The sequence below is a fragment of the Medicago truncatula genome, chromosome 2, assembly GCF_003473485.1.
Source record: "Medicago truncatula cultivar Jemalong A17 chromosome 2, MtrunA17r5.0-ANR, whole genome shotgun sequence".
NCBI classification, from domain to species: domain Eukaryota; kingdom Viridiplantae; phylum Streptophyta; class Magnoliopsida; order Fabales; family Fabaceae; genus Medicago; species Medicago truncatula.
The window spans coordinates 31,327,481-31,351,487 of record NC_053043.1 but is presented as its reverse complement, the minus strand read 5'-3'; the positions used below and the strand labels follow the sequence as shown (position 1 = coordinate 31,351,487).

At 30.7% G+C, this 24,007-nt stretch overlaps 1 protein-coding gene across 1 annotated transcript; it reads left to right on the top strand.

The window, feature by feature from the left end:
• The first annotated feature begins 768 nt into the window (after positions 1-768).
• LOC11419562 (uncharacterized) lies at positions 769-8,295 on the top strand. The gene is made up of 3 exons (XM_003595733.4): positions 769-1,600; positions 1,725-2,457; positions 6,937-8,295. Exons 1-3 carry the CDS (start codon positions 1,227-1,229, stop codon positions 7,987-7,989), a joined length of 2,160 nt encoding a protein of 719 aa, XP_003595781.1. The 5' UTR covers positions 769-1,226; the 3' UTR covers positions 7,990-8,295.
• The last annotated feature ends 15,712 nt before the right edge of the window (positions 8,296-24,007 follow it).

The following is a 24,007-nucleotide window of genomic DNA, read 5'->3' as shown; positions in this document are numbered from 1 at the left end:
AAAAATAACTAAGTTTTTGGGGATTATTTGCTGCTAACTCAAAACAAAGTGAAATATGAATTTCAACACTAAAATTCAATGAGATTTTCTGAATCAAAATGTTGAAGTAAAATAGTACGAGAAAGTTTAATTAAAGACTTGATTAAATATTGGTTACTTTTTATTTTATTTTTGACGTTCAATATATTGTTTACTTTATTTTTGAAAATTACAAATGTTATTATACTTATTATTATGTTAATATGTTTCTTTTTATCAATATTCAAAAATCTTTCATAACATGTTGTTTAGTTTGCACCAATACTGCTACAAATGGGACTTTGTCATATGACTTTACATCCTCTGCCACATATCTCAATTGGGCCACAGAGCAGCACTGTCACTCAAAAAACCAAAATAAATCCGATGAATTGTGCTATTTACCCAACACATTTTGCTCATTTCCAACTGAAATTTCAAAAATACTGCTGCGTAAATTAACTCATGCTAGAGTTAAATCTCTGTGACTTAACTTAAGCTGCATGAATTAACTTACGCAACACGTGAGTTAATTCATGCAGGGATATTATAGTCATTTCAGTTGGAAAATGAATATTTTTGATTGAGTAAAGAGCAGAATTCAAACCCAATTAAAGAACACAGTCCAATATCTACATATATAAAACCTTAAGGGACGAATATGGGAAATTACAAATCAAATTTTGCGGTCCGTATCTCACAAGATAAATCAAAACCCTTAACTCAGTTGCGCGTGAGTAATTCAAGACTTCAACGTAATGTGCCTCGAGTACCAGGTCCGTGTAACAAAGCAGCAAAGACGTTAAGTGCACACTGTTACTATATTAACAACTTCACAACACATAAATCACACCAACTTCACAACACAAACACAAACACAAACACCACTCTTCCCACCCAACCCAACCCAACCTAAAGTTCAAAACCCTTCCACCCATGAACTCTTCAGATTTTCCCCAAACCAAACTCAAACACGACCAAATAATTACAACATGTTAGATTTATTTTAATATATAATAAATAACCAACCCAATAAATTTAAAAACCCTAATGTTACGTTTTTATTTTTTTGAAAAATATATAAAATAAAACAAAAAGATTGGATTTAGATTTGAAGAGGTGTGAGAAAAGGAGGCAAGCAAGAAAGGGTACATATAGGAGAAGCAGTTTATGGTTAAATAAAAACTATTTATTTTTATTTTTCTCATATGAATGATATGGAAAACCACCAAAACCAAAACAAAAACCCAAACCAAGACCTACAGGGTTGGGGCACGTGGGAAGAGCTTTTACTAGCCTCCGCCGTCGACCGCCATGGCTTCAAAGACTGGGACACCATCGCCATGGAGGTTCAGTCACGTACCAACCGCACTTCCCTCCTCGCCACCGCACACCACTGCGAACAAAAATTTCACGATCTAAACCGCCGATTCAAAGACGACGTCCCGCCGCCACAACAGAACGGCGATGTCTCCGCCGTCACGGCTGAAGATTCCGATCACGTTCCATGGCTTGATAAACTCCGTAAACAACGTGTTGCTGAGCTCCGTCGTGATGTCCAACTCAGCGACGTCTCCATTCTGTATATCTCTGTCTCTCTCTCTAAATATATATTGTTTTCTCTCTCTAGAAATTTCGAATGTTTTAATTTAGTTTATTATTATTATTTTTTAGATCTAATTTAAAGTTTTTATTTCTTTGTCAAGGTCGTTGCAGTTGCAGGTGAAAAAATTAGAAGACGAGAAAGCCAAAGAAAATGAGGAAAAAGTAGAAACAGAACCAGATCTGGCGGTTTCCGGCGAGGGACGGTTGCCGGAGAATGAAAAAACCGGTGGAGATATAGATGAACCGGTACCGGCTATTCGGCGGCTCGATGAAAGCACAACTAATACTGATAAGTTGTTACCAGCAGCGGGTGAAGAATCGGACCGGGATAATCAATCTGTTAATGAGTCAAACTCAACCGGTTCGAGGTTTGATGCATTGAAAACCGGTGAGGTTGATGTAAAATTAGGTTCTGGTCCAGGTCATGGTTCCGGTTCGGTTCAAGTTAAATCCGGTTTAAACGAACCGGATCAAACCGGGAGGAAAAGAAAATCGGTTGAGGAAGAATCGAATAACGGAAGCTATGATAACAACGAGGCTAAAGCTGTTACGTGTGAGTCGGTGCCTCCGAGTGAGGAAAGGAAGGTGGAGGATGACTCGGTGACTCGTTCGGAGGGGGGAGGGACGAGGGAGAGCAGTGAGGTGCAGAGTTCGTCGAGTTTGTCGAAGACGAGGAGGACACAGCGGCGGAGGAAGGAGGTTTCCGGTGAAGACGCAAAGATGGAGAATGAGGACGTGGCGGTGGTGAAATCAGAACCGTTGTTTGGCGTGTTGGAGATGATCAAAAGACATCAAAAATTTTCATTGTTTGAGCGCCGTCTTGAAAAAAACCAGGTACTCTAAATTTTCATTGCATACTTTTTGTGTGGATAAAATCGGTATTTCAGGGTCTTTCAAATATTTGAAAGAAAATTTAGTTTTACTATTCACGTCGTAATATTTCTATTAACTGTGTGTGCTAAGTGCTAACCATTCTATTCTTTTAATTACTACTAATTGTGTTACTTAGAATTTAAAATTATAAAAAATCATAAAATATTTACAAGTGAGAATTGCATACGATCTTAACAAAAAGGGACCACTATCTTTTCTGTTGAGATAGATAGATTTTTTATGCGTACGAAGTTTGAGGACTATTGAATTTGAATTGTAAAAACTTATCAATTTTTGTGGACAAAATATATTTTTAGTTCTTATAAATATTCAAAATTTTGTTTTTAATTGTTATAAAACAAAATTATTTAATATAACTTTATTTTTTAAGGATTAAAAATAAAATTTTAAATATCTATAGGCATTTAATTATTATTTTTTATTTTACAAAAATGAGCAAGTTTATTCTCTAAAAATATACCGCATCTGTCTCAACTTCATATGGGTCCAAAAAAAGATTATATGGGTCCAACGAGAGTTGTATATTTGATAGCCTTATATCGTGTTCTGTGTTTGTTTCTGTTGATTGCTCCCTGTTGTTTTTGTAGTCCTATGTATTCACGGTTGATATCACTAGCAATCCTTAGCTATCTCAACAAGTTTTATTTTTACCATATAATATATAGTATATTTTTTTTTTTGTTACAATAGTATGTGTCAATAAGTTCATTAATATCCTCCCAATTTTTTTTCTTCATAAATATCCTCTTCTAAACTATTAAAAAGAAATATCTTTTTCTAATATTTATTATTACTTCATATTATACATTAGAATATATTTTTTAATGCATTATTAATAAGAGTATAATTGAATTGATGTATAATGTACTGTCACGTAAAAGTGTTTTACACAAGACATTAATTCAGATCTTATCACATTGATATTTGGAAGATATTTTTAGAAATTAACTTATTGATAACATATAATAAAAAAATTTACATCGACAAATAATTTATATTTTACCTTAACTTGTTAGTCGCAATTCACAAAATTTAAGCATACTTTTTATATGATCAGAGGGAGTATATTATAAGAGGAGTGTTAATAATACTCTTTAATGAAGTGGTTTCTTTCAAAAAAAAAGAAAAACTCTTTAATAAAGGGATTTTAATATTTTCTCCTGTATAACAACAACATTATATTTTTTAGGCAAGTGATAACTTGTGCCCTGAAGGACAAAAGTTGTGCAGTCAATTTTTTAAAAGTTAAATTATCATGTTTTTCAAAGTTGTGCCCTCGGGTAGTTTAGTGGCTAGAATTCACTTCATAAGGTGAATAAGTGGGGTGGGTGTCCGGGTTTCGACCCCGACCCTTGCATATAATAATGCATTGTCTTACTATGTGAAATATGCTCACGGGACAAAAAAAAAACACTATACTTTATTGGTTTAATTCATGAATTCATGAGTTCTATCAAAATTAAATGAGATTCAATATTTGATCGGATTCATGAATTTCAATTAATAAAAGAGAATAAAGAATGTGTTGATTGCAAATGTTATGCATATTTACATTATTGTTCTTGGAAGAAAAATGTTTAAAATTTTTTTCTTCCTAATTTTGGGAAATAAAATGAGAAAAATTATACTTTAGCTGAACACGTGCATCTTCTGAACCCAGATTGGGTGCATCTCCATGCAACGTGCCTAAAGATGATTTCAGGCTGATATTTAGTCCAATAGCTAGTTTATTATTGGGCTACGCCCAAAATAGTATATTTTTTACAATAAATTCAAAATAATATATTTTTGACAATAGAACCAATATAATTTTTTTTTTTTTAAAATTAGACCCAAATATTAAAAAAAAATTACGAAAAAGACCCAAAATAATCCTAATGACCAGTATTTTATGGTTACATGCTTGTTGAACCAGCCAAAAAATCAGTACTACCCTTTAATAAGGTGGTGACTTATTTTTTGGTCATAAGTCGTAATCATCCAATTGTGTCTTTAAAGTTGAACGCCTACTACTTTTGAAAGTAGATTTATTTGTTACTTATTGTCCAAAAAATATATTTGTTGCTCCCTTTTTTTTTTCCGAGGGAAATTTGTTACTCCTTTTGTCCCGTAAAATTTGTCATATTAAATTATTATTTCACACATAATAAAGAGAAATTTCATAAATAAAAATGTATATAACACAATTTTGCTAAATTAATAGAAACTAAAATTACATTAAAATTCAAAATTCACACGCTTTTTGAAACATTTTTCCTTCAAATTTGACAATTATCAAGGGACAGGGAGCATATATTATTTTTGGGGTGGATATCACCAAATTTTTGTATAACCCTTTGTTTAGATAGATAGATTTGGAAAGGGGAGAACATACTTAACACTTTTTTCGATATTTAGAGAAATGGGAAAGGATAAAAAAAAAGAAAAAAAAAAGAGTAAAGATTGGAAACCAAAAAAATGTGAAATATCACCTTTTGTTTGGTCGTGTATAGAGACTGTTTTTATTGTCGAAAAAATTACGAGTCTTAAAAAAAAAATATATAAATTATCTTCTACAACTTTGGATGTGGGGATGGGACCCTCTTTATAAACTTTCTCTTTTTAGTAAGGCGAGACTTGTGCTATGTGAAGGATCAGTAACCGGTAATTATGTAAAAGTTATTTCTTTGAATTAAAATAATTGGGAAATGTACGGCTTGTCATTCAATGTTTTTAGACTATTTTTCACTTCCAAAAAACTACTAAATTACCACCATATTTTTAATTTTACTTAACATTTTCCATTTAAAAAATTGAAATGTTAGGTTAATGCTCAAATTTCATTTAAAAAAAAAAAAGAACGATAGTGGAATTGAAAATGGGCACTATCTTTTTTGAGCTCATTCCTTTGCACGTCCTTTCTCGTTTAAACTACAAAAAGCGACGTTTTAGATGTGTTCCTTTTTTGGCATGGTAAATAGGATAGGATATATCCAAAGTATAATTGATCCCTGAAATCAATCACAAAAGGTAACCAAATAATGGTAGTAGTATATTTTCATTATCGGAGAATATGTTTTTTTACTCTCTTCTAATTTAATCAAAGAATTTGTATTTAGATATGAGAATGCAATAATATTAGATAAAAGACTTTTAAGTCTTAGCATTCTTTATATAAAAATAAAGTTTGGTCCCAACTAGGTGGAGTAAATAATCAATTTCCCCCCTGAAATTGTAAGTTTCATCAATTACCCTTCTGAAATTAACAAAACTTCAATTACCCCCCTGAAATTTCACAACGTTAGTCAATTTACCCCCTCCGTCAAATTTTTCTGTTAGTGAACATGACGTTTTGCAAATACCCCCCTGAAGTTTTGCACTTATGTGCAAAATGCCCCCCAAACTTAAAAATTTATATTATTTTTTTTTTAAAAACAAACAATTAACAGTTAAATATTAAAACTAACTATTAATTTTGGAATTTTGGAAAACTACATGCATATATACATCAAAATAGGCTCCAAAAATATGTATTTTTTAAAGTGACAATAATGGGATGATTTGTGGATTAATATTGGGGGTTGTGTAGTTTAAATGGTTTGAGTAAATTGTTGAAGGAGTTTGAGGAGTTAAAAGACTAAGATGGTGAAGGAGAAAATATAAATTTAAATATGATTATTAATTTGTTTATAAACCTTTAAAAATAATAATTTGTCTATTAGAAATAACTATTATTGTCACTTTAAAAATACACATTTTTCCCTATTTTGATGTATATATGTATGTAGTTTTTCCAAACTCCAAAATTAATAGTTAGCTTTAATATTTAACTATTAATTGTTTGTTTTTAAGAAAAAAATAATATAAATTTTTAAGTTTGGGGGGCATTTTGCACATAAGTGCAAAACTTCAGGGGGTATTTGCAAAACGTCATGTTCACTAACAGAAAAATTTGACGGAGGGGGTAAATTGACTAACGTTGTGAAATTTCAGGGGGGTAATTGAGGTTTTGTTAATTTCAGGGGGGTAATTGATGAAACTTACAATTTCAGGGGATGCAATAATATTAGATAAAAGACTTTTAAGTCTTTTAAGTCTTAGTATTCTTTATATAAAAATAAAGTTTGGTCCCAACTAGGTGTGACCTGGCTAAACCAGTGTGACCTATTCCCACTCAATGCAATTTATTTAATTTCGTAACGTGCGATGTATATTCAGGATATAAAAAAGATTCTCTCACGCTGAAATTTTAATGTTGTAAAAGTTTTATAACATTTGCCTTTTTATTTTATTTGTCAGATAATATCCACTCTTTATTATGAGGTGGACATTTTAGTTAATGATTAATGTGTGATAGCGACTATATTTTTCGTAATAGTTACATTCATGGAATTATGAATATTTAGCAAACAGATTTGCTTTTGTCTGTTGTGACAACAGGATTTGGACAGATACAAAAACACTGTGAAACGGCATGTGGACTTGGAAACCATACAGCTGAGGGTCCAAGAGGGTCACTATTCCTCAGGGACAAACACATTCTTCCTCGACCTCGTCACCCTCTTCAGCAATGCCACCGTGTTTTTCTCTCGTGGTTCGCCTGAATTGCGGGCTGCGCAGCAGCTGCGCCGCCTCATCCTTGATGAGATGAAAACCTTCGGCCAAGCACAATCCAACACTATCACCCAGAAGAGCGATTCACTCCCTCCAAACACACCACTATCCAGACCAGACTCTCTCTCCAAGCACAAACCTCCTATATTAGTTTGCCGCAAACGTAGTTCAATCCCAGTCAAACCTTCTACCACCACCTTTAGCCACAAGGGTGATCACAAACCCATCATCAATGACAAGAAGGAAAGGCCTTCCTCTGATGTGAAACCAACCTTAAAACCAAGTTATTCGGAGACAGATGAAGAGGAGCCTCCTAAGGCCAAGGAAAAGCCTGTCACTGGAGCTAGAAGCAGAAGAAGTAACAAGAACCTCAGCAGCAACGCCAGCAATAAGAAACCACCCTCTAACTCCACTCCTAGAACAGGGTCCTCGGCAAATAAACCGGCCGAGACCCCAAAATTGAAGAACAAAGCAGAGGGGGTGTCAGACAAGAAGAAGAACAACGGTGCTGCTGGTTTCTTGAATAGAATAAAGAAAAATGAATCGGTGGAGGTGCTGAGGAGTGGTAGTGGTGGTGGTGGAGGAAGTAGTGGAAGCAGTAAGGGTGGTGGTGGAGGTGGTACTAATACAAAAGAGCAGAAGAAAGTGGTGAACAATGGAAAAGGGGAGAAAGGGAAAGAAAGAGCTTCAAGGTATAACGATGGAGGAGGGTCTGGTTCAGGAGATAAGAGGAACAAGAATATTGAGAGCAACTCGAAGAGGAACGTTGGAAGACCTCCAAAAAAAGCAGCAGAGACCGTAGCTAGTACAAAGCGTGGAAGGGAAAGTAGTGCAAGTGGTGGCAAGGATAAGCGACCGAAAAAACGTTCTAAGAAGTGATTTTCAGATTCATAGTTCGTTCTTCTTTCCCCTGTATATTATTATTTATTGTTAAAGCATGTGTTTCTTCTATTTATAATTTATACTGCAAATTTATTGGTCAGCTTTAGCTTGTAGTCAGTTCCTAGGTAAATGTAACAATGTTTTTCATTTGGGCTAAGGCTTGTAAGTTGTAACAACATTGCCCCATGGCACACTGCTTTTCTTGATTTTTTGTTTAACAGGAAAGCATAGCCAGTGTTTATGCTCATGGATCACTTGATCTGTTTCTTTTTGGATATATATTCACTTGCTCTGTTAGTTCTATGTTGTTTTCTTCTTTGTATTGTGTTTTTCGGTTAAGTGGTGTGTTGGCCAATAGAAATCCACCTCACCTTGATATGACATGGTAAAAAAGAGTTACTCTTCATTTTAATTTAGTTCCTGTATTTTTGATATGATGCATTTGGTCCTAACATTTTTAAATTTTTACATTTTGTGGTAACTCCTAGTAAACACTCAACATGTTCTAATTACTTGACATTTTAGATGTTAATGTGGCAATTGTAAACCAATAAACATATTCACCACATATTGAATAGGCAATTGTAAAAGAGAAACAATTGTGAAATTTGGGATGGTGGAATCTTCTTTCCGACAGTAACGTCACCACATGGGGTAGATCTTGATGATTAACCATTTACATGTCGTCACTTGGACAACACTAGCTTGCCACGCATACAAAACCCTGATGTGATGCTCTTGCATTCTCTAACGCCATGATTCAGCATAAGCATCGTTTAAGTGTACTGCATAAAATCTCATAATTTTTTCACTCTTCTTCATCTTTATTATTGGAGTATAATGCTCTATTTAGATTTTTATGGTCCACTTTTAATATAAGGGTTTATTGTGATACACTTTGTGTGTAAGAAGTTTTACGCCTTAATCAAATCATAACCAATTGATTTTAGAAGTAGCTATGATTGTACGGTTATAATTGGCAGTGTAAACAAATTTATACTATAAATGTATGAAATCAAATTATGTACCACTACATTGTTTAAGAAGAGTCACTGACTTGACTTTAGTAAAAAAAGAAGGGTCTCGCTAACCTGTGCTCTCAGATACTGATTAAGTATACCATAAAAGGGAATTATTATCATAAAGGGAAATTATTTTTGACTTTATTATAAATTAATTACACAATTTCATTGCATTAATTATTTTTATAATTTCCTTTTTCATATTCTTAACTAGTGTTCGGAGACACCGATTAACATTTCCAAAAAAAAGAAAAAAGAAGAGTCACAAACCGTGATGTTGGCAAACAACCAGTTTAAAATTGCACATTTGTCAGATCCCATATATTTTGAAGGTCAAAGCTCAAAAGCCATAGACATCATTGCACAAATCACGGGAACCGGATGATCGGGAGGCTAAGAAGTAAGAAGATACGAAAAAGTATAATTTATATAGTTTTTTTGTCGATTATATTTTTTTTTGACAAAATAAAAGATATTCATTCATTCAAATTGATAGAGTACATCGATATAATGCAAATTCGCTAAAAACAAAAAGGATGAATATGTGAACAGGCTCACATCATCCATGTTAATAGCATAAAACGGCAAAGTACAATTGTCTACACATATGACTATATTTAAATCTCCGGAATAACCATGTATCCAGATCTGCAACGTGGATGACGCCAAAATCATTGATTGGATCTACACTGGATCGAAGCTGATCTAACAATCTGAACTGATCAAATACCTGAGAGAAACAAGAAAAACAAACAACGTCGCACAAAGACGACGAACAAACCAACGTCGCACGAAGACGACGAAATCACAAAATAAAAAACAAAATAGATGTGAAAATCACTTATTTCAATAAAAGGGAAAAGGAAAAACAAGTTAGAGGGGTGATTTTGGGTCAAAAATTGACCCTAAATCACCCCTCTTTGATGGATGAAGGAGAAGAAACTAGGGTTTTGGTGACGGCTCACTAGAGAGAAGAGAGAAGGGGAAGAGAGATTTTGTCGATTATATTTATATAATGCAATCATATTTCTTTAATGATTTTTTGAAAAAGTAACGGGATGAAACGTATGCAATAGAACAAAACCATATATGATAAATTAATCATTCTTAAATTTTGTAGTAAATACATAATATAAATGCAATAAAAAACATATATTGGACAAAAAAAACAATTGATGCCAAGTATGGCACTTAAAAAAAAAATGATGTGAAGTAGTTAAGATCTCTCTACTTTCTACGATAAATGATAAAATTCATTACTATAAATTTTCGTATATATTATAGAAATATGTGCATTTATATTATGTAATTACAATAAAACTATAATGATAGACTTTGTCATTTCTTGTAGGAAATGAAGAGGATTTCAACTCATAATATTAAGTGTTTTTCGTGTATATGTTTAAAATGTGTAATTTATAAAGTGTTGGCGGCGCATCCATATCTAAGCTTAAGGGTCCAAATTTTTGAGTTCTCGAACCTCTTAAGCTATGCTACGGTGGAGGCAGGTTTGTTTACATCTATAGTGTTGGGTTGCATGACAGCGAAACTATGGGGTAGTCACAGGAAAAGACTACTTTAACAACAAACCTACACATTAAAAAAAAATCAAACTGTAGTGTATTCATAATCAATAATATAGATCAATTTTATTTCTTTTTTATTGTACTAAGTACTAAAATTTATTTATTTTCCAAAACCAAGTGTAGGTCATGGCCTATAATCCCTCTCAATTGGGTTCGTCCCTGAGTAAACACCGTTTTTAAATTTTAGAATTGAACATGAGTGGATAAATAAAAAAGTTAAAAAAGTGATAATTATTTTTATCTAAGGTTGAAAGAGCATAAAACACACATAAGGTGTATAGTGTTGGAGGCAAAAGAATGTTGAATTCTGCTCTTTACCCAACACATTTTGCTCATTTTCAACTGAAATTCTAAAAATGCTCATGCGTGAGTTAACTCACGCTAGTGTTAAATCTGCGTGACTTAAGTCACGCAGAAATATAATTTACACTAGCATGAATTAACTCACGCAGCGTGAGTTAACTCACACACAAACATTATAATCATTTCAGTTGGGAATCATCATTTTTTTGTTGGATAAATAGCATAATTCAAGAATGTTTGGTCTTGTGTGGAGGAGGGAGAACCACACAAATTTAGTCAAGCTCTCTCATGGATAAGCTACCTTTCTTAAAATGGTGTTTGGTGTTTCTGTCATCTTCCAGCTTTTTTTCTTTGGCCTCTTTAGATAAAAGTTACTAGTTACTACACATTTTGGTAGCGAATTTCAAAAAATAGATTCACTTCTATAGTGATGACTGGCAAATGATGTGAAGTGGCCAAGTGTGCATATGAATAGAGCACAATATATAGTACATAAATATATCTGCCAATTTGAAGAAAAATATTATCATGGTACAATAATAATTTGCTTTTCTCTGTCATTTCGTTTGAAATTTTTATCCAATATTGTTTGTATCTAAAAGTTACAAAGTCTCACAAGAGTACCAACATGACTAGTTTCAAGGAAAAGAACTTAGTGTAGTTAGGAAAAATAATATCCATCATGATATTATTGTAATTTTGTTGAATCTATATAGTTTACATTCTATATAAATCACGATAATCTATTATGATTCCGACGAGATCACCATTAATCACTTAATCCCATGTAAAAAAAATTAAACATCTCATAACTACTCAAAATCAATCACATAGGTTAAAGAACCTAAGGGTGTGAAAAGCCATAGGACGACTGCCGTTAGGGATGGATCCAGAAACATAGTATGTAATGGCCAAAATAATCAATAATAAATTCTGGAGACAACAACAAATTCATCATCAATGACGCTAGATACAAATTAGGGTCAAGAAACTAATATTACGTCGCCCTTTTTTTATTAACCGTGGGATTAAACAAATCCAACGACACTAATTTAATGTTAATCTTTAAACTTACATAGATGTCGTCGACGGATATATCCTGAGTCATACACACACAAATATATATATATATATATATATATATATATATATATATATATATATATATATATATTGACAAGAACAAACTGCTTGTTTACTTCATTTTTACATGAACATGCATAAAGAGACATGAATACTAATATTCATATTTTGATTGTAGGCAATATGGGAACCCAATTGAAAAAATAACAAAGGTCATGAAAACCAAAATAAGCACATCATAAAATTATAAAATTTGAAGGTAGACTTGAAATGTATACCTAAAATTTAACGGAGTGTGTATCGAGTAATCTTCATTGTTTTTTTTTTTGTTGTTGTCAATTTTAAGTTCGTTAGGCAAAATCTAGTTAAGAACTTTTTTTTTAAGGAAAAATCTAGTTAAGAACTTATAGCAGATAGTTTGATATGTTATATTTGATAACAATTTTTTCTCACAAATTTTTAACATTTTCTTACCGGCCTATAGCGTATTTTTATAAACTATTTTAAAAAGCATTTAAGGAGGTGATAAGGTATGTGCATATTAATTAATCGTCCAATTATTTTTCTCATTCTATATTAATTAATTTATATATTCTTATGCATGTGTAGCGCAGGGGTACTATGACACCATTATCCACCTGGGTGTCCATTTTTACAAGTACTCGACATGTTTGCACACAACCGCACAACACACAAGCATGATGTGATGATTGATCACATACACTTATTGAACGCAAATTAATATACGATGTTGTAAAACAATACTAGTTGTCTTTATGTGAAGAGGTGGACCAGCATGAAATCGAGATAATTATGGTATGCACTGCATATGCGGCAGCATGCGATGCGAGCGAAACAAGAAAAACAAATTTGGTGGTGGAGGAAGAAAATATTCGTGTCAGACTAGACTATACGAGGAGGGATAAACAAGTAGTACAACCGTATGTGTGGGGAATTTACCGATACCAACTAATATTTAATGATAATTTTGTACTAATTTTTTTTTCAATAGTATACTCTCCTCTCATATTATGAGACATATTTCACTCTATTAATTATGTCAATGTACAATTTTAAATTTAAATACAATTATTGTGAACTGAGACACATGGAGTAACATTTGCCTATAAAGAAAGTTCCCAATTAGACTCTCTTTGCCATACAAAAAATAAATACAATTAACAAGAATGAGAGCCGATTTTAGAAGCTAAAAAAGAAAATGAGAAGATGAAAATGAATTTTTAGTTTTATTTTAACCCTCAAATTTCTAATAAGAATATTGAAAGCCATAATTTTTATTCTTTTGCACCTGAGTTGAGTATGGATAATACCAAATATATAATAAAATACATAAACATATTAATCTTAAATTTTGAATACAATCTAGTGAGAATCCAAGTTCAATTTTTCATTGAATTTTTTTATTACAATTTACTTATTTTTCGATCAAATTTTGATATGTACTTTTGGCTGGACCAAAATTCACTATATTGAAATCAAGGAATAAAAAGAGAATCATTCTTATTCTACACGTGGATTAGCAGCCAATGTAAACTAATTTTTTTCTTCTCTCTTATAGTTTTTTTTTTAACTTTATTTAAATCAAGAGTAAAGAATTAATTTGGTCTCTTGCAATTTGAATACATGTCAATGTAATCATTAGATAAAAATATACTTAATTGCAGTTTTACTCTCCATATTTTTACCATTTTAAAGAATTGATCTCATATTTTGAAATTTTTACAGCTTTGGTCTCTGCATCAAATATTTTATCTAAAATATAACGATACGACATGCTTTAAATGAATTAAAAACATTTCTTAAAATTTCATAGATGTTGATGTTTTCTCATCTTCTTAGCATTTTCCTTTATAGTATGAGTTTTTTTTTATCATGTGCATTTTCCTTATAATATATCATATAACATCAAACTTTAGTTCAAAAATATGATGGATGAACTAAAATTGTCAGATTTAAAAATATGGAAGACTAAATCTTTAAATTATTGAAAATAGAGGACCATATTTGCAATTAAGCTTAAAATATAATACAATAATTAGACATGGGCAATTCTATGCAAGGGACAAATTACTCTATGAAATTTGACCCTGAAGTTGATGACGTATCGGATAAAAATGATGACATGTCACTAAACATGCAACCATGAAAAACAATTTAATTTTTAAAATATTTTTTTGGCAAATTGGTCTTTGTCATGTTTATATTGAAATTCAAATTTCACCAAAAATTACTCAAATTAGTCCCTCAATAATTTTAGCCCTTTAAATCACTCTTTAACGATTTCTACTCCCTCGTTGTTTTTTTTTTTAAGAAACTCCCTCATCTTTTTTAATTACTCATCAATAACATAACTCATATTCATCATTTTTATTGCATGTATCTTTTGTTGCCATCAACAGAGGAGCAGAGAGAGGAGATATTTTAATTAAAAAAAATGTTTGATTAACGAGGGGTAAACAAAATAAAAATTGATTTACATTTTCTTTTATCGAGTCTTAATTATGATGTGTATGATTCATACTTTGAACATAAAATTTTCTCTAAAAACTCATTTTGTAAATCAATTTTCTCTCACTAAAGCAGGAAACACTTAAATCAAGTAGAAATGACTTCTTAAGTCAAATCAACATCCGACCTAATATCAAAAAACTTACTTCTTCCTCATATTAAGTGACACAATTGACATTGTCACACATATCAATGCACAATTTTGATATTAAATAATTTTATTAATCTTTTAGAAAAAATTATAAAAATTTGATATTTTGAAAATATTCATCGAGACGAATCCAATGACATCTTATATGATATTATTTATCTTTGTATATTAATAAAAAAATATGGTCGAAGTATATTAGGTCAATAGTGCACATTTTCAAACAGATCATCTATTACAGGACGGAAGGAGTAACATTTATTGAATCAAATTATGAGTCAACTAAAAAACAATTTCTTATGTCGGGTAAATCATTATATCCACTTAATATGAAACACTGAAATTAATCGTCCAATTATTTTTCTCAATCTATATTAATTAATTTATATATTCTTATGCATGTATAGCGCATGGGTACTATGTTACCATTATCCACCTGAGTGTCCATTTTTACAAGTACTCGACATGTTTGCACACAACCGCACAACACACAAGCATGATGTGATGATTGATCACATGCACTTATTGAACGCAAATTAATATACGATGTTGTAAAACAATACTAGTTGTCTTTATGTGAAGAGGTGGACCAACATGAAATCGAGATAATTATGGTATGCATTGCATACGCGGCAGCATGCGATGCGAGCGAAGCAAGAAAAACAAATTTGGTGGTGGAGGAAGAAAATATTCGTGTCAGACTAGACTATATGAGGAGGGATAAACAAGTAGTACAACCGTAGGTGTGGGGAATTTACCGATACCAACTAATATTTAATGATAATTTTGTACTATTTTTTTCCAATAGTATACTCTCCTTTCATATTATGAGACATATTTCACTCTATTAATTATGTCAATGTACAATTTTAAATTTAAATATTTTTAATAATTTATTAGAAAAATTATTAAAATTTAATATTTTAAAAATATTTATCGGGAAGAATTCAACAACATATTATATGTTATAATTTGTCTTTATATATGAGTAGAAAAATAAGGTCAAAACATGTCATGTGAACAATTTACGTTTTTAAATTAGATAATTTAAAATGGGATGGAGGGGGTACAATATTCTTTCAATGTAACAAAATAACAAAATAGTATCTATACACTTCGTTAATCAAAATAGTTTATGATGAAACAAATGCTTCTATTTTTTATTAAGAGATTTTACGTCTTTCATGTATATCCTTATTGTAACCCTTCGCACGTTAACACACCACGTTTCAACCGTTAAAAAACTTCAATGCCATGACGTTAATGAAAATATTTTAATGTTAGAGACTATTTTGACTAAAGAGATACATAATAAAAAACTATTTTATAATTTCTTTACATCGAAGAATTATTATGGCTATTCGATGTAAAGTTAGGGATGAACATAAGTATTTTCTCTTCATTTATAAGATGTTGAACCGTTGTTAAGTTAAGTGTTAAAATACAACGTTTTCTTAGAGGGTTTCAATAATATTTGGCTTAGCATTCCTTAAAAAAAAAATATTTGGCTTAGGATGGCGAATGCCACATTCTTTGATTTGTAATTTGAAGGAATGAGAAATGTGATTCATCCACACATTTATATAATTTGTTCTTAAAGAGTTGGAAAAAGAGTGACATAGGTAAAGAGTAGGCCCGGTTAATTTTATCCTTAATAGAGAGATACTACATATTTTGAGATGGGCATCTAATTTGCTACGGTGAAATAGTGAGTTCATTCATATTTAAGTTAGTGGATTTAATTGAATTGACCTATTTATTATGCTTCTAAGTAAGTCTATTCATATTTAAATTAGTGGATTTGATTTGATTGAATTGACCTCTTTATTATTAATGACAAAACTAAATTAATTGTAAATGGGGAGTGGGCCAGTCGGGAGTTGTGGATTAATTAAAATCCTCCACTAAATCATCTATATAAATAAGCTATCATAGTTGTTTCAAAAAACCATCATAACAATTATGTCGAAAAACAATTAGTCATGATGAAATCAGCTATAATATATGTCTTCCTAATTTTGATAGTCTTGCCGGGGGGGGGGGGGGGGCATAGCCGAGGCTTTCCCCCATCCTCAGATTATCTGTTGATTACCACTCCCGATTTCTCAGCACAACCCAATTTCCCAGCAACCACAACCACTCCCGATTTCCCAGCAAAGCCACTGCAGAAATGGAAAATATGTATTTCAATTTTATGCTTTTGTCCCAGTAGAATATGTTATTATCCTTCTTCTGATCATGCTCCCCCCCGCCCCCCAGCTCTATCTCCCTCCGTCTCTCCCGCAACATCTTTATCTCTCGAAAAGAAGTGGCAAGTGTAGATTTGCTTCCCTTGCAAATGGAACATTCCTCTTTGTTGTCGTCCGGCTCCCGCACCCGCAGCATCTGTCGAAGGTCCCACAAGCCCCGGGACTATTTAATAAAATAATATTATTATCTAAATATATGTGTTTGTGTGATAATTTAAAAGTTATAAGTGTGATAAATTAAATGTAATAAAAGTTGTCGTGATCCATATTGAATCTATAATTCATTATATCACTTCAAAAGAAAAGTGTGTAATCATTTTACAAGCTTAATATATATACCTCTAAACCATTTTCGCATTGTTTATTTTTGTTTAATATATGTTAAATTGTTAAATAAATCAATTATGGTGAACTGAGACACATGGAGTAACATTTGCCTATAAAGAAAGTTCCCAACTAGACTCTCTTTGCCATACAAAAAGTAAATACAATTAACAAGAATGAGAGCCGATTTTAGAAGCTAAAAAAGAAAATGAGAAGATGAAAATGATTTTTTAGTTTTATTTTATCCCTCAAATTTCTAATAAGAATATTGGAGCCATAATTTTTATTCTTTTGCACCTGAGTTGAGAATGGATAATACCAAATATATAATAAAATACATAAACATATTAATCTTAAATTTTGAATACAATCTAGTGAGAATCCAAGTTCAATTTTTCACTGAATTTTTTTATTACAATTTACTTATTTTTCGATCAAATTTTGATATGTACTTTTGGTTGGACCAAAATTCACTATATTGAAATCAAGGAATAAAAAGAGAATGATTCTTATTCTACACGTGGATTAGCAGCCAATGTAAACTAATTTTTTTCTTCTCTCTTATAGTTTTTTTTTTTTTTAACTTTATTTAAATCAAGAGTAAAGAATTAATTTGGTCTCTTGCAATTTGAATACATGTCAATGTAATCATTAGATAAAAATATACTTAATTGCAGTTTTACTCTCCATATTTTTACAATTTTAAAGAATTGATATCATATTTTGAAATTTTTACAGCTTTGGTCTCTGCATCAAATATTTTATCTGAAATATAATGATACGACATGCTTTAAATGAATTAAAAACATTTCTTAAAATTTCATAGATGTTGATGTTTTCTCATCTTCTTAGCATTTTTCTTTATAGTATGAGTTTTTTTTTATCATGTGCATTTTCCTTATAATATATCATATAACATCAAACTTTAGTTCAAAAATATGATGGATGGACTAAAACTGCCAGATTTAAAAATATTGGAGACTAAATCTTTAAATTATTGAAATTAGAGGACCATATTTGCAATTAAGCTTAAAATATAATACAATAATTAGACATGGGCAATTCTATGCAAGGGACAAATTACTCTATGAAATTTGACCCTAAAGTTGATGACGTATCGGATAAAAATGATGACATGTCACTAAACATGCAACCATGAAAAACAATTTAATTTTTAAAATATTTTTTTGGCAAATTGGTCTTTGTCATGTTTATATTGAAAATCAAATTTCACCAAAAATTACTCAAATTAGTCCCTCAATAATTTTAGCCCTTTAAATCACTCTTTAACGATTTCTACTCCCTCATAGTTTTTTTTTTTTTTTTTAAGAAACTCCCTCATCTTTTTTAATTACTCATCCATAAAATAACTCATATTCATCATTTTTATTGCATGTATCTTTTGTTGCCATCAACAGAGGAGCAGAGAGAGGAGATATTTTAATTAAAAAAAATGTTTGATTAACGAGGGGTAAACAAAATAAAAATTGATTTACATTTTCTTTTATCGAGTCTTAATTATGATGTGTATGATTCATACTTTGAACACAAAATTTTCTCTAAAAACTCATTTTGTAAATCAATTTTCTCTCACTAAAGGAGGAAACACTTAAATCAAGTAGAAATAACTTCTTAAGTCAAATCAACATCCGACCTAATATCAAAAAACTTACTCCTTCATCATATTAAGTGACACAGTTGACATTGTCACACATATCAATGCACAATTTTGATATTAAATAATTTTATTAATCTTTTAGAAAAAATTATAAAAATTTGATATTTTAAAAATATTCATCGAGACGAATCCAATGACATCTTATATGATATTATTTATCTTTGTATATTAATAGAAAAATAGGGTCGAAGTATATTAGGTCAATAGTGCACATTTTCAAACAGATCATCTATTATAGGACGGAGGGAGTAACATTTATTGAATCAAATTATAAGTCTACTAAAAAACAATTTCTTATGTCGGGTAAAGCATTATATCCACTTAATATGAAACACTGAAATTAATCGTCCAATTATTTTTCTCATTCTATATTAATTAATTTATATATTCTTATGCATGTGTAGCGCAGGGGTACTATGGCCCCATGATCCACCTGGGTGTCCATTTTTACAAGTACTCGACATGTTTGCACACAACCGCACAACACACAAGCATGATGTGATGATTGATCACATGCACTTATTGAACGCAAATTAATATACGATGTTGTAAAACAATACTAGTTGTCTTTATGTGAAGAGGTGGACCAGCATGAAATCGAGATAATTATGGTATGCATTGCATACGCGGCAGCATGCGATGCGAGCGAAACAAGAAAAACAAATTTGGTGGTGGAGATAATAATAATAATATACAGCGTGACAATTTATATAACTATTTTTTTTTTTTTTTTTGTGATGAAACTAAATCTCTTTCTCTATGGGTTTTGATTTTTGTTTTAAAAGAAGATTTGAGGTGAATATAATATTAATTCATGATATTTGGAGATATATTTGTGTAGAAATTTTTTTGATTCAATGAAGATGATGAAGATTCAAAGGAAGAAGATGAAGATGATGAACATCTTCATCATATTTCTGGATTTGTTTCATTTTTAATAAATATATATTTTAAAAAATAAAATTATGTATTTTTTTTTAATAAAAAAAATGAGAAAAAGGATGTATATGTGCTTTTATAAGAGATAAAAGACCTAAGCGGAAAAAAATAAAGATAAAGGACCAAAGTGTAACAAATAAATAAGATAAAGGACCTCTAATGTAACCATGTCTATAATTAAATAAAAATTAAAAGTACTAAAAGTTACCTTATGATTATAATTGATTCTTTTTTTAGAAAAAAAATTGACTCATTTATGACATTTAATGTTGCCAATGTATATTATATTTTGATTGGTTGATATCATGAGAAAGTAAATATCCTTGATAAGTAAAAGAGAAAGAAAGATGATTAAAACGTAAAATAAACTGATGTTTGGAGTCATACTTTCTCTTTTTTGCATGTGTAATAAATAGAAAATTATTGGATCGCTTTATAAGAAAAGAAATCCATGCTTTTTAACTTTAATTAAATAGTTTTTATTATTTATAAATTGTAAGAGACCATTCATAAATTTGATGTTATTGTTAAATGTGTCGTATCTAAGGAGGTTTAGTGTGTTGTGTTTCCCTTTCTCTCGATTGATCAATCAATCCTTTAACTTTGGTAAAAATATCATATAAAATTTTGATGTGCGTCAAAGTTCATTTTTCTTTTTTTTATCGAACATTTATATATATAATTTTTTTTTTTTGGTACAACATTTATATATATTTTTTTATTTCTCTCTTTTTGCCTTTCATGTTAAACAACGGAAACATATCAAAAGAATGACAATAATAATGATTGATGTAACCTAAAAAACAATAATGATGGTTGATGACAAAATATGTCTCTAGCAATTAAAAGTATCATATGATAAATTTTTTTTGACAAAATTATAGGATCTATTGAAATAGAAAAAGTAAGAGAATATGCATAAGTTATAACTCAGCTGGCAAAAAAAATATTAAAATTGTTAGATCAAACATTATGATCAAGATTCGAATGCCGACATTCCACTTACATATACGAGTTTATAAATTTTTTATCATTTCGTCTATTAATAAAAGATAATATGAAAGGTATTTATTGAAATCGTGTGTTTGAAGAGCATCACAGATGTTCTATAATATAGAGAATTATATAAGTAAGAACCTTCCCGAGTAGCTAAAATATATTTACAATTATTCCGATTATTATTTAGTTAAATATCAACATCTCCCTCAAGTTGAAGTATGTAAATAAAATGCACCCAGACCATCCTTAGATTTTGATGCCTCAATACCTAAAAAATAAGAGTTTAGCAAGGTCTTTTGTTTGTAATTTATTAGAAAGATGTTGTTTCAATTGGAGTATTTCTTGTTAATTGTTTCAATTGTTGTCCCTAATGATGTTTTAGATTAGCGAGAGTCTTCTCTTCTTTTATGTTCTAAATTTTTGTTTTGATATCAATACATACTTTACGTTGTGATTTGCTGTAGAAATAAAGTTCATGAGGTTATTATTGTTGTAATCATTTATGTATCGTTTGTGCAAATATTGAATTTGCAAACTTCAGTTTGATCTCACTCAAGATTCCAACTTAACGAGTTGGAAATATGCATGATTTAGAGATCACATTAGATGAAATTTTCATGTCACTCATCTATATTGATCTATGTCATAAAGTGTATTGATATGGTGGTCTTTGGGATTTAGTCACGTTATACGTCAGTGAAAATAACCACAATGATTTCATTATTGATGTATGAGGTGGACCAGATTGTAAATATGAAATCTAAAGATAAATATCATTCAGACGCGCCCCTAGATAACTCTGATATAATTGTTATGATATGTAGTCCAAGTGGGAGATTGCCGGAATGATTTATTATTTAATTATATTTCAATGTTATTATGTGGAAAAATATCTATATAGTAACTAACGTCCTGTCCTCGCGCTTTTTTATTTTTTATTACGCAGTGCATTTTAATGAAATTTTGGTTTTGATCAAATTATGAGAGGCTATCATGAAAGGTTCATCCAGGTTGTGTGTTTCGAATCGCTGTCTCTCTCTCTATTTCAAATTTTTATTGTTGAGAGACTACTGTCAAAAGTTCATCCAAATATTCTTAATTACAGAGTACTTATCTTTAATAGACCAAACATATCATAGATACTAATTTATATACATGTTCATCCGTTTATTTCGCACTAAATTATATATATGATTTTAATATTTATAGAACATGTTTTATATTTGATGAATTAATAAATTAATTACAAACAAGCCTGACTTATAGATCATAGCCTATGTGGCCTTGGTAGCTCAACTATACATATTTGAAATGTAGGTTGGAAGAGGTTGAGAGAATTCGTGAAACTAAAAGGAAAGTAAGAATAAGATATAAGTTAAAAGTGAAAAGGGATATAGTTGAAACAAAGATAGTCATCATTAATTTAAGGTTCAAAGAGTTGGAGAGATTTTTGTATGCTCAACTCACTATCTAAGGCATCAAACAAAGAATGCCTATATTGAGAAGAGTTTTGGTATGCCAATAAAATCATCACAAATACTACATTAGACTTGTTTGATACCCTCTGGATGAAAACTTGTCAAACAACATAGTAGAGGAACTTGCCCATGAAGGACATGAGTCTGATTGTGTTAAAGCATTGCATTTTTTTACTTTCTTTGAGGTAGTTATTTATTCATTTGAGCTAGGGGACATCATTGATCAAGATTTAAACATGTGGAAATGTATTGGCCAAATAACTCTCCTTTGAAGACATAGTGATGCTTCTTCAAATTCACTACTCAAGACTATCATCTGCATGCACAAAATATGACAGGTCAATATGTTTTCTACATATATAAGTAAAAAAAATCATCTATAAATTGGAATATGTCATTACTTCATAAAAAATGTATGTGGTGAATTGTTCCACTATGTACAATATCTGCTTACTATATATATATTTTAAAATATAATCCTTATTAATTTAGTACTAATTTGTCTTGAAAAAGGAAAAGTCGGAGTTGAACGTATCTACGTACAAAATAGACACATTAAATGTACTAATCGCTAGTACTTTTCTTAAGCTAGTAATAAAAATTATTATCATTTGTACCAAAAAAAAAAAAAAAATTATCATTCATTGAACAGTTTAGCAATCTAACCTTTGGAAGAAGAGATTTTATATTCATCAAGTGGACATTCAGATGTAGGAGAGTTTGGTGATTGGTTGACGTATTCCCTAGCATCAATCAACATTGCAATGACCTCTCTCATTGTAGGCCTATTAAGTGGAGATGAACTTGTGCAAACAGTGCAATTTTTAGAATAAGAGACATTTCTTCAACAGTTTTTTGTTCACTCAAATTCAATCTCTTGTCAAATAATTCAGATGTAGGTATGGATGATTGAATTGATCTCCTCACTAAATCACCACCTTGCTCCAGTGGTTGAACTGGTGACCTACCAGTAACTAGTTCCTGCAAAACTACCCCAAAACTATAGATGTCACATTTTTCAGTCATCTTCATTGTGTAAGCATATTCTGAAAATAAATATAAATCAAGCAAAAATTAGAATACATAAGGTACAATGACTCAATCATGATTCTAAATTGTGGTCGCAGTCGCAACTGTCTTACATTACAATCATGTAACTGCAACTTATATATTGAGGTCATATGTTGTCTATACAGTCGATATTATGGTTGCGGTGCCATTAAAACGACTTCAAAACCTTTTATATTGCAGCCACTATTGCAGTTGCAGACCGTAATTTAAAATTGTTACAACCATGATATTGTGGAATTGTAGTTTCAGAACAAAAATTGTGAAAAATCAACTTGGTATAATATTGTACTAAACATTAAAGTAATGATATTTTTTTCTGCTGATACTATCCCTTGATATAAGCTATTCTTTTTTCAACTCATTTTATAAAAGTGAACAAAGGAATGTAAACTAAAACTAATTTTTTTAAAAAATGGGTCTCAATTTAGGACGACAGCTCAGCAGCACTAACGGAGCATTTGCATGAACGTTTGATGAACGTTTGTTAAATTCAGGGACAAAGTGTGCATTTCGATAAATTGGGGGACATTTTTGTCTGATTCGTGCAAATTCAGGGACGAATTTGGGTATTCACTCATTTTGATAAACTATTTTAAAAAGCATTTA

Excerpts from the sequence above, each read along its gene's own strand:
- LOC11419562 (XM_003595733.4), top strand. The coding sequence starts at position 1,227 with ATGAATGATATGGAAAACCACCAAAACCAAAACAAAAACCCAAACCAA. Across the intron at positions 1,601-1,724 it reads CTCAGCGACGTCTCCATTCT|GTCGTTGCAGTTGCAGGTGA; the intron begins GTATATCTCTGT and ends TTCTTTGTCAAG. Across the intron at positions 2,458-6,936 it reads GCCGTCTTGAAAAAAACCAG|GATTTGGACAGATACAAAAA; the intron begins GTACTCTAAATT and ends TTGTGACAACAG.